At 44.4% G+C, this 12,572-nt stretch overlaps 1 protein-coding gene across 1 annotated transcript; it reads right to left on the reverse strand.

Annotated features, from left to right (window-relative positions):
* Positions 1-9,296: 9,296 nt before the first annotated feature.
* On the reverse strand, positions 9,297-12,369 carry LOC124775403 (cuticle protein 18.6-like). Its single transcript, XM_047250237.1, has 2 exons — positions 12,324-12,369; positions 9,297-10,271 (listed from the first exon to the last, which is right to left on the reverse strand). The coding sequence occupies exons 1-2, from the start codon at positions 12,333-12,335 to the stop codon at positions 9,297-9,299; spliced, it is 987 nt and encodes a 328-aa protein (XP_047106193.1). The 5' UTR covers positions 12,336-12,369.
* Positions 12,370-12,572: the final 203 nt, after the last annotated feature.

Here is a 12,572-nt window from a genome sequence, read left to right on the forward strand (position 1 = left end):
CGGTCCGGCACACAGTGTTAATCTTCCAGGAAGTTTCAATCTCCCATCATCCAGGTTCTGCTTCCGGCTGAGTGCGTCCGTCATTGTGCCAAAAAGGCGGATTTCGGAAGGTGCGAGGTCCGAACCGTATGGTGGATAAGGAGGAACAGTCCAATGAAGTTTTTGAGCTCCTCTCAGCTGCGCAGACTTGTGTGAGGCTTTGGATTGTCATTGACAAGGAAAATTCGTTTACATTTTTGTGGCAACGAATATGCTGAAGTCCTTGCTTCAATTTCTTGAGTGTATCACGGTACGCTTTAGAGTTGATTGTTGCTTTATGAATGAGGTCATCAGACAGAATAACACCTCCAGAGTCCAGGAAGACTGTCACCATGACATTACTGGGTGAGGCCGCGGCCACGCCGTGGATTGCCGTTTTGTCTCACGTCCGAAGTGATGAACCTATGTTTCATCGCCTGTGACGATATTCGACTAAAAACTGTCAAGACCAGTCTCGTAAAGAGCAAGCAATTATGCACAGATAGTCCTTCATTGCCGTTATTGGTCTTCTGTTAGGGGGCGAGGAAACCATCAATATGGTTGAAATGGCTCTGAGCACTATAGGATTTAACATCTGAGGTCATCAGACCCCTAGACTTAGAACTACTTAAACCCAGCTAACCCAAGGACATCACACACATCCATGCCCGAGGCAGGATTCGAACTTACGACCGTAGCAGCAGCACAGTTCCGGACTTAAGCGCCTAGAACCGCTCGGCCACAAAAGCCGGAGAGGAACCCATCAGGCACACATTTTCGAGTACCCCAGCTCGAGGATGAGCGTGTCAACACTACTAACAGAGAAGCACAGTTGTGCAGCGTGGTGTTACATTTTGATCTTTTGATGATCTCGAATGAGAGTGTCCGCACGTTCCGACATTGCAGGGGTCACAGCTATGCGCGGTCGGCCGCCTCGCGGTAGATCGGACAGGTTTGCGCGACCTTGTTGCGATGATGACAGACGCCTCTCCCAACGACTCATTGTGCTTTCGTTCACTGTCAGGTCTCCGTATACTTTGTGCAAGCGCATATGAATATCAGCGATGCTCTGATTTTCAGTCAACACTAACACAATGACAACTCTCTGCTTGGAACGTACCTTCGTTACAGACGCCATTTTGAAATATACGGATAGCGCTGCATCTTATCTGAACTTCTTGGAACTATAGGGGCACAAGCAGGAATACTCCATGGTGTTCCACAACAAATTATGCATTTTTTTCAACCGAAATCGGCCTGTAAAAATGTGTTGCTTTGCTTATTGAACGTCCCTCGTAGAAAAGTGGCGCCACCGATATATCATATTCAGAGACCGTTTATAATCAATCGACAAGGCCGCACGAAAGAACGTTATGTTCTGATTTCAGATAGTACAGGGCTCCACGTTCTGTTAAGAGGAAGATCCTCGTCTTTGCTGATCACATAGTCCGCCAACCTAATTTCAATTGGCTCTTTGAAAACACTGTAATAAAAACCTGACGTACTGACAGCTATTGGAATTTCGTCAAATTGGAAATCGTTGGCCCTGGTGTCCTACTAAGGGCGGCGCTACCCGCCCAGACTGGGGGGCAGCAGCTGTGAAAGGAGGCGCTTGCGCCGCGTATGGTGCAGAGGCCTGTATACGACTACGATCAGTAGTCTTGGGCATCAATTTTCAGCGGGACTCAGCAGCTGCGGAATCCTCACGAAGATGATGGACAGATGCATCGCCGAAATACAGAGTCTTGTTGATTTTAGGATCCCGCAGGAAACCCGAGAAAATCGTCAACATCTGAATATTAATAATTATCTCTGAGCCATTTTCTGCTTGTTAATTATTACTTTTACACTGTCGGAACACTGACAGGCGGACTTCTGGAGGTGTAGTGAAGCACATTTCATTATCAGGTGGTACGAGAGCAGTGTGCGGAGTCAAGTGTCTCCTAAGGCGGCATCTCACAAGTACTGTTGTAGCTGCGTCAAATTGAGTCAAGCCCCCACTGGCAGTGACTGTCACCGATAGTTATTGTTTATTGTGCTCAGCACCAGCCTCTTGAGCGACTTTTGCAGCAGACAATGAAGCATCTCACACGAGACCCAATGCGCACAGTCTGTTGATTCTTGAGCACAGTGCTTTTGGGCCAGCACAGTACAAGTTGAGTAAGTCCGTTAACCGAACCGTATGTGGAGTTCAGGCAGGCGACTTATTTCATTCAAACATTGTCAAGCATTCGTGTCAAATCTAAAATAACAATCTCATTTGCTAACTGAAATGGATTCAAACAGATGCCTTTTAGATAGGATTAATCGATATTCTATTTAATAATAAATAAGTGCGTAAATTAATTATCTATTATTGCTTCTGTTACCAGCGACGTCCTACCTGCGTTCGATACGTCGTCTTGTAACGTCAATCCTTCACATCCATTAATAATTAGGCCATCGATTTAGAACGACCAGTAAACTCCCGATTCTTCAAAGAATCGAACTTCCATGTATAAAACGGCTTCAAACGTGTGATTACTTTACAATGTAATGCGGTAAATACTTGAAGTTAAGCGTGTAAAAGAGAAAAAGTTTCGAAATGGTTTGAAATTATGCTTAAAGTTTGGTGGGGTTCGCTTGGCGTTGTCGTTATGAAACACTGCATGAATGTAGTCTAGGTAATGTGCACCCGATTCTGAACAAAAGATAGTCTCCTTAACTATGTGACGCACAATCTCAATGTTCATAACGTCATATCTTCTGAACTACCTCCTGTGCAATGGTGTAATTTTGGAGGTATACCCAGTGATACATATAGATACTGTTCGAAAACTGCGTTGCGAGTGAAGTCTGTAGGTACCAAATAATAAATAAAAACGTCGTGCCTGATGTTGAAGTCTTGCTGCAAGAACTGTGAAAACGCAGTAAATGAACTTTTTTCATTCATCATTTTGTGTGTGTGGTGGTGGTGGGGGGGGGGGGGGGGCGGATCGAGAGTGGATGGGAGGTGGCGGGGGAGGGGGGAGGATTAGGAGGGAAGATGGCAGCAAGGAAAAGTTTCATAAAGGTTTGAAACTATGTGTAAAGTTTATTGGAAGTCGCTAGGTGCTCTCATTCTCAAATACTGAACGAATAAACTCCGGATATTTGCAGACCGTCAATTATACTCCCTCAAGACAAATACACAGTTTCTATCTGTAATACTTGTTCGTATTTAAGAACCTTGAAAACCGTTTTTCACTTAAAAAATGGGATTCACAGTGAGTGAAAACTCTGTGTTCCCAATTAATGACTACAAATGAGCCAAAGCGGCTTGAAGAGCATTCATTCACTGCGAATCCCATCACTTCATAAGATCTTTATTAGTAAAAACGGTTTTGAAAATTCGTAACTATTAACAATGTACTTTCTTAGCTGTGACTGATCTATGTACAAAACAGTATGTAATTCTTCCTTTTACTGTGTTAAACTTCTAACATAAGAGTATATCTGTTAATGAATAAAATGTAACATCATTTTAACTTTTTAATTTCGGTCAATAATCACTAGAAATATTGAAAATAAAATTTTTTGTTGCGCCTGAAAGCTGTTAGATAGGTCTATATCTTGTGGTGTCGGAGACCTACTCCTCGCCCGTCGCCCGTTGACTATCAGCATTGGTTCCACCTGTTAAAATCTACCTCATCTCCTTTCGTCGATGCTTTCCAAATGTGGTGGTATGCCTATTCTTAATTACCAAACACCACTCGTTGTGAGGTTTGTACAGCATTAAAATAAGTAACACACGATATTGTCGAAGCCCTATGCCCTCTTATTAGGTTGCTGTACGTTAACAACAATACAAACGCACAGATAAAAGCGCCATGCGCCAGAATTTAAAAAAAATGGTTCAAACGGCTCTGAGCACTATGGGACTTAACTTCTGAGATCATCAGTCGTCTAGAACTTAGAACTACTTAAACCTAACGAACCTAAGGACCTCACACACATCCACGGCCGAGGCAGGATTCGAACCTGCGACAGTAGCGGTCGCGCGGTTCCAGGCTGTGGCGCCTAGAACCGCTCGGCCACTCTGGCCGGCTAGAATTCATGGAGGCTGCCTATAGCCGCTATTTCACAGTAATACTGTACAATTCTCTAGCAAATTTGCCTATCCAGCAACCACAGTCTGATATGAAACACGTGACACCGCTGCCTCGCGGGACCTTATAAATGAAATGCCAGGGTAGGTCTGAAACTGCTTGGTGCCAAATCACGCACTGTTCTCACAAACGACAACAGCTGACATCAATAATGGTGAGCAGGAGGTCACCTGCGATTATTTAACATAACACTGAAAAAGTTAAAGATAGGAGGCATTGCCCTACGTACCAGCGTCAATGTGAGAGATGATGGAATAGCGACACAAGCTTTATTCACCTGATCTAATAACTGCTAAATCTGCAGTTACTGTCTCAGTCAAAAACTATAATATTAAAACACCAGTTAAAGTCACTTCCCAAGTGACTGTTCATATTTCAACTCTGCAAAGATCAGGTGAACTACGAAAAAGATTATTGCGTCACTGAGGTTTAAGTGAACATTAGCTACAGGTTCATCCTCAGTCAATTGTCATGATCTTCCTCGTACAAAGTGTCTGATGCCTATTTATAAGTTTTTAGCCAACTGTGACGTCAGACATGTCAATTTTCCGACTGTACACCATTTTGATATTATGATGCTCCACACTTGTTCCTCCCGTGTAAACTCACTGCAAAAGCTTCTTACAATAATTTTTCGGTCGCTCTGTGGTAAAACTATTTTTCTGGACAGATTTCTTTTTCTTCTCTTAGCCTTCAGGACAGGGGACGAATCCAACTACTGTTACTGTGAGGTTACTCTTAGTTTCTGACCGAAGCATTCCCGTGCCAAGCTTCGAGAACATTCCCGACGCCCCCGCTTCCGCCCCAGCTGGAGGTCTTACGTCTTCGGCGGCCATGCCGCCCTAACTTGCGTTCCCGATGCTATAATCAATTAAAATTCAAAAAACTCATGATCCATTTCACGGATATTGATGCGATCTGCACCAACAACTGCAAAATAAACAAACACTATATTTAGGATATGTTTCACCATAAATTAGTGTCTTCCTCTAGAAACTAGGTTATGTAAAAGTACTTTCTGAATCGAGCTTGAAGAGCCAAATAATACAGCACGTCCACGTTTCAGTCTCAGCCGCCACATTCTTTGTGCAACATGCCGTAAACAAGTATTTTGTCTACTAGGCGACAAATACATCTTGAAAGGTTTACTAGAAGTCAAGAGAAACTACACAAATTTAGGTCCTGTTACGAACAACCTTCTGGGATAGGTAAATAAAGGATGAAACCTGAGGTTCAGACAGTAGCTGCTTGTTGAATTTGTGTTGTTTCTTACAGAAATATTGTATAGTCGACAAAATGTCATCATACATAATCCCATTACATGTTACATAATATTACAACAGTCTGATAATATTATTGGTCTATAGTTCTCTTCTTCTAGGATCTGACTCTTGTTGAAAACTGGAACAACCTGTGCACTTTTTCAGCCACACTGGACTTCCCGTAACTCCTGAGACATGCAATAAACTGATGTTAGATTCGTTCCACAAATTTATATAAACATTATGTTCGCATTGATGAACGTTTCTCGTGTAAGTGTCCTAACGTTTATTTTGTTTTTGTTTTTTTAATAAGATTTCGACATCGTTAGAACCAAATGATGAGGATTTGCTTTTATGGTGGCTTTCTAATTTTGTATATTACTACAAGGGCGTGCTGAAAGTAATGCCTCCGAAACTCTTTTAAATAAAAACAAACATGGCGGTTTGGAACGTAACTATGGCAGTGGGTGCTGTAATCAGGTTTTCTTCTGTACTCGGCAAGTTCTGAGACCGACATTAATTTTAAAGAAAATTTCTGATTGTTGTCATTTCGTTAAACCAGCGAAGAATGATAGATACAAAAGCAGAGAAATCTCCAAATGCAAAATGAATTCGCTCAAAGATCTGATTAGCACTCAAACCCCCAAAGTCATAATATTTCGACTAACAAAAGTGTTCTCGTTTCATCTCCACGCCCGAAAGCGTTTGAATAACAGTGTAAGCATTTACGACACTTCAGTAGTAGGACATTTTACAAACTGCCAGCGTTTGATAACATTTTATACCGCTAAAACTTGCCTTTGTTGCAAGCGCCAAAGTGGATCAGAAAATAATCATTCACCAAAATCTCAAATGACCCCTTTCAATTACTTAGTGAAGAACCACGTCGCAGGCGTTTTGTAACCCTTCTGGTAGCACAATATCGCGGGGAAAGGGATCACAATAATTCCTTCTCCCCCACTCGATATACTTATCCACTCGCTACTGATCTAATTAGACTCTGTTGAATGAGCTGACGATGTTCCCGCTGGTTTATCTGCCTGGGTGTTTGGTAGCGTAAATTAATTATTACAATTTCTTTGTGGCGTTGCATAATATCTTAAGGTTTTTGACTGACGTCATTACCGAACTTATATCTCTTAATCTAACGTGAAGTAATATTACTCGGGTGGATCAGAAATAGACTAATACCATCCCAACTACTCTCTTAAAGTGTTTGATCGTTTTTCCATGGTCTTGGTTTCGAATGGTAACTACTACGTTTAAACTGTCACAAATAGCTATGTCTTGTGAAGCTTCTTAATATCTTTACACTATTGCAAAAACTAGCATTCGCTAGGAATATGTAGAATTTACTGGCTTGGCGCAGCAAATCCATGCATGGATAGTGGCGTGCTATGGTGAGTCTCCAAATAGTGTCCTCGTCATTCCGTGTTCAGAGCTCTTAAACTACGTTCTCCCCCATGCAAGACTGATAAGTGTTATTTAATTATAACATACATTTTTATAGCAGTACTCATAACCAGCCCCGCTGCTGACAGCAATATTATGAAAAGCTTGTAAATAACTAGAGACGTTTAAACGTACTTATTTGTTAACTTCAAAACCCTGTGGAGGCGAAAATTCTGTTTCATAAAGGAATTCGAGACTATAGATTGTAAATTCTCCTGAAAAGTATCGCAACTAGTGCAAGATCGGACTAAACTGCTTACATTCTGACAGAGTGTATAATTTTCAACGATTAAAGCACTGAACTTGTCTGGCCGTGCTGCACTCGTTTGACCATGTTGGTTTAGAGCATTTTAAACTACTGATAACGAATACTGGGATGTTTCCTATAGTAAGCCCCATCCAGTTTCTTTCCCTGCTCGTCTCCAACTCATCTAATGTCTGCTCCTAAGCACCTCGCTGTCGACGAGACGTGAAACCAACGGTTCCTTCACGCTTTTTTGTATTTTTGTAACACACACATTAACTGTAACATTAATAATTTGCGACGCCTATTAAGAGCGTGCAGTTTAAGTGTCTGCTGTTAGCTCCAGTTGTATTCTCTCTGTTCTTTTCGTGAACGAGGACATAGAGTGGGAGACGTTTTTGTTTGTCAAGGAAGGAAAATTAATTATTGCTATTCTGTGAACGAAAACGGCATCAGGGGCAGAGAAGAAGCTGATACATGATGTTGTTGTCGTTGTGGTCTTCAGTCCTGAGACTGGTTTGATGCAGCTCTCCATGCTACTCTATCCTGTGCATGCCTCTTCATCTCCCAGTACCTACTACAGCCTACATCCTTCTGATACATGATAAAGATGTGAAAAAGTCAGTCGTATCAGTTTTAAAGGAAGCGCAGTCATATTTTCAACGTTACCGGAAAACTCAAATCTATTGTCGGCATTCCTTTCGTGAAACATTAGCACGATGTATGAGGAAGTTATCGTACTACTAATTAAAGATGATATCTTAGTTTTAGAAGTGAAAAGTACTACATCAGTTGAATGTGGAGTTGTAAAACTACTGTAAGCTACTGTAGACTACCACAAGTAAGTGAAGACTATGGTAATTTGCCTAATAACTTTGGTCAGTTAAGGTCGTACCCGCGTTACCTGTACATCAGGCGTAGTGTGTATCTATCGGACGTTACCTCATAACTGTCGCTATCTTTCCGTATACGATCGGTATCTTAAGAGATTCCTCTAAAAACCGTATAGAAACGGAGTGAGGATATATAAAGAGCCACGTGACCTATGGAATACTTTTGTTCTACACAGTAATTCTCCTGTCTTTTATATAAAAATTAACATTATTTATAGCAAAATTGAACTTGACCATGTTTAATGCAGGTTTTATTCGAAAAATTTTTATTTCTAACTTGAAACAGCGATAAGTTGTAATAAAATTTAAGAAAATAATACAGATTTATCATAAAGCAAGATAAAACGCAATTTCCTCAAAAAGGCAAAATTAAAAAACGCAGACAAAAGTATATCATACATAGCTTCAGTACTTCGTCAAACTGTCTAAAACGTTTTTCTGTTATTCATAAACAACGCTTCCATTTATCAGTAACAACAGGTAACTCTTGTCTTGGATCATGATGAACATTCTATTGAGTAAAAAATAACAAAATTATATACATTTTGTTATGTCTGAGCATGTAAACTGTACTTTGATCAAAAGTAATTGCTTTGGTTACATAAGAGCGCAGAAGTTACGCCCTCAACTAATTTTTATTACTTATTAAATGTAATTTATATCCTTTAAGGATATAAAATACACGGTGGACTAACACTGAATGATGTGGGGCTCTTATTACGTGCAAAACAAACAACCAATCATACAAAATAAGAGAAGTCTTTGGATCCCATTTTCTCTCTTACACCTTTTCTATATTTCTTTCCTTACTAATTCTTCAGATACTACCGGTAATCCTACCATTTGCTACCTCATTTATGTAGTGTAACAAAACCACCGAACTGCAGTCCTGGTAGGGTGCAACTCTAGTTTAATGTGATTCTTTGAAATTGATCGTGCTTAATTAGTCCAGAAGTATATTAAATAGCGCGATTCTAGAATCTTACAGAAATCAATTTTCGTTCTGTTTTCCTTGGACTAGATTGCTGCACAGAAATTGAAGTTCGAAATCGTAAAAAAGTTGTGCTCGGTTGTATAAGGTTTCTTGCTGACTGCATAATGTAGGCGTAACTTAACTAATTTGTGCGAGTAAGATACACCGCGAAAAACATAACATTAAACGTATAGTAAAATAATTTATTTATACATTATAGGTACATTGAACATGAAGTTTGATAGCTCAGATGTTCACAGAGGCGTGTCAGTCAGATGCGTCTAACCAAGGTGGACCTTTCGGTAGGCCAGGGCAGGAGGAAGTGACTTAGTGGATGAGGGCCTTGCCGTAGGCGAGGGCGGGGGCAGCGTACGCAGCTCTAGCGATGGGGGCGGCGGCGTATCCGTAGCCGAGACCAGCGCCGTAGGCGAGGGCGGGGGCGGCGTAGGCAGCCCTAGCGATGGGGGCGGCAGCAATGGCGGGGGCGGCGGCGTAGCTCAGGGCAGGGGCAGCAGCGATGGCGGGGGCGGCCGCGGCGTAGGTGAGGGCAGGGGCAGCGTAGGCAGCCCTAGCGATTGGAGCGGCCGCGGCGTAAGCGAGAGCAGGGGCGGCGTAGGCAGCCCTGGCGATGGGGGCGGCTGCGATGGCGGGGGCGGCGGCGTAGCTCAGGGCAGGGGCGGCGTACGCAGCTCTAGCGATGGGTGCGGCGACAGCCACACGAGCGGGGGCGGCAGCGACAGCCACACGAGCGGGGGCGGCGACAGCTACGGGGGCGGGGGCGGCGACGGCCACTGGAGCAGCGGCAACGGCCACACGGGCGGGGGCGGCGGGGTGGGCGCCGGCCTCCTTGTGCACGACGGCGTTGAAGCCGTTCACGGGGTCGGCAGCGTAGTCGACGGTGCGGATGGAGCCGTCGGGCTCTGCCAGGCTGTAGCTGCCCTGGACGACGTCTCCGTCACGGGTCTCGTGCTGGGACTTAGAGTCTCCAGTGATGGCGTCGTTCACACTGTAGCTGAAGCTGTACTGGGGGTGGGGGTCGTACTCAGCGGCGACGGCAGCAGGGGCGGCGGCGACGGCGACGGGGGCGGCGCGGATGGCGGGGGCGGCAGCGACAGCCACGGGGGCGGCGCGGATGGCGGGAGCCGCGGCGATAGCCACAGGGGCGGCGGCGTAGGCGGGGGCTGCGGCGTAGGCGGGGGCGGCGTAGGCACGGGCAGCCAGGGGCGCACCGGGTGCCAAAACGGCAGGAGCGCCCAGGTAACCGGCGCGCGCAACGGCCAGAGCCGCTACGAAAACTATCAGCTGTAAACAAAAAGCGAACAGGTAAGACAAACAAACATTAAACCACGTACATATACTCTATTCAAATTTTCGTTTCACTGTGCTTGCACAGTTTTCCAGGGAAGTACATAACCTTCATCATCAAGTGATACGAGGGTCTAGGTACCAATGACACGTCAGCTGTCAATGACACCAACTTCTACCGGCGAGGTGAAGCCACATGGCTGCACTCCTGAAAAGTTATCAACAATTGCCCAGTTTTTCTCTTATTCGTTACCGTTTGGAATGTGAAAACTGAAGGTTATAAGGTGAAACATATTACAGTGTCGTTGAATGCTTAAACATTGATACTGTTTTTACCGGTAACTACCGTTGCCTCACGTCAGAAGATAATGAACACAGCAATCGTTGAGCCAGTTCCTGACATACAGACGTACCAGCTGTAACTGCATTGACAGAGAGGCTGACATACCCAAACGAGCGATTCGATTCGAGACATGACAAGCAGGTTCGTGCTTTATATGACTCGGGGAGCACACCTATTTCAAAGTAGTCGAAATAATTACTGCAGTGGTATGGAATGTAATATCGTTGTAACAGGCCGGCCGAAGTGGCCGAGCGGTTCTAGGCCCTTCAGTCTGGAACCGCGCGATCGCTACGGTTCGAATACTGCCTCGGGCATGGATGTGTGTGATGTCCTAAGGTTAGTTAGGTTTAAGCCGTTCTAAGTTCTAGGGGACTGATGACCTCAGCTGTTTAAGTCCCATAGTGCTCAAAGCCACTTGAACCATTTTTGAATCATCGTAACAACTTTCTAACTGCAAACTCACCACCCGCTTCTGAACATACATAATTTCACTCCTTCTCTTGTGAGAAAGAATCAATCACTATAGTTCCTAGTGACCGCCTTTTTTTTCATTTCCTGGTACCTTACTGTGTATATGTGAACAGTTCATTGTTGCATGGCCATCTAAAAGTTTTCAGATAAATATTCTGCTACTGACGCCCGATTACGTTGGATTTCTTCACATGCCAGAAGGTCCTAGTATCTGGATACTACTCGTATCATACAGAACAGGCAAGGCGAGGGGGAACAGTGGTAATACATCTGACTCGTAGTCGGGTTGTGAGGGTTTCGCGCCCCCGACAGTTCGTCCAGACACTGATGGTCTGCGGTTTTCTTATTCACATGGAGCAATTACCGCGATAGTTCCTTCAACAAAGCAGCAGCTGATTTAATTATTTACTCTCGTCCAGTTCGCGGCGGCTCTCCATCTCAAACCACGTCATCGACAGGACGTGGAACAGGACGTGGAAGTCTGATCTTTCTTCTTCCTTTCAGAGAAGTAAGGTTCAAATCCCCGTCCGATTATTGAGATTGCAGTTACCCACGGCCCCACTAAATAAAATGAAAAGAATAACAGGATGGATTCTTCGGTATGGTTAGTGCCGTTTTTTCCTCACTTTTGTCCCTAATGTCTCTGATATCAATGCAATTGTAAACTTGTCCTCCTTTACCATTCACTGCTATGATTAACGTTGACGAGAATAAATTTCGCGTTCATGTCCTTGAGGTTTATTATGCGCTCTGAAGGCATCGATTGACTACTCGAAGTCATAGTCGAATTGTGACTTACTGGAATGAGTTCCCAGACACTTCAGCTCATGCGTCTTTAGGAACCATCTTTCAGCAATATGGCTGAGGTATAAATTGACACCACAGAATATTTTTACCTAGTCGATGAAGTCAACGAATGGCGCGCTTTGGAGTTCGAGTCTTTACTCCGCTTTCTACATCCCCGAAGGCCGATCTCCTAAGGAGTACGAGTGGCCTCACCGGCAGACGGTGGAGCATAATTTCGGTAAATGCTTTGCGGGGAAACCTGGAAGATACTTGAGAATAATCCGGCTGTAACGCTGCCTTACGGCCTGCCTGAGGTAGCCGACTGCTTGTGCTCTCGCTGACCTACTACTGGTATCCCCGCACGACTCCTGGGCTGCTAATGCGAGTGAATTTCACTTAATGCTGGCGCACCCACGTACGTATGGGGGACTCCCCGTGGCGTGGCTCACCTTGCTTGCCATGGCAGGTCCGGTGCTGCTGGTGCTACTGCTACTGCTGCCGCCGTCGCCGGTGATCTGCCTCAGACGCCGCCGGCAGCGGCTTATATAGCGCCGAGAATCTCGCCAGACAGGAATGCCTATTGGTATACTTTTACTGCGTTCGAAACCCAGTTCAGTGCCCAGCTCGCCTTCCCCGTCCGACTTGGCACTAAAATATAGAGTTACCTCATACAGACGTATTCGTCAGCTTAGCTTAGC

Source organism: Schistocerca piceifrons, chromosome 2 (assembly GCF_021461385.2).
Source record: "Schistocerca piceifrons isolate TAMUIC-IGC-003096 chromosome 2, iqSchPice1.1, whole genome shotgun sequence".
In the NCBI taxonomy this organism is placed as follows: Eukaryota; Metazoa; Arthropoda; class Insecta; order Orthoptera; family Acrididae; genus Schistocerca; species Schistocerca piceifrons.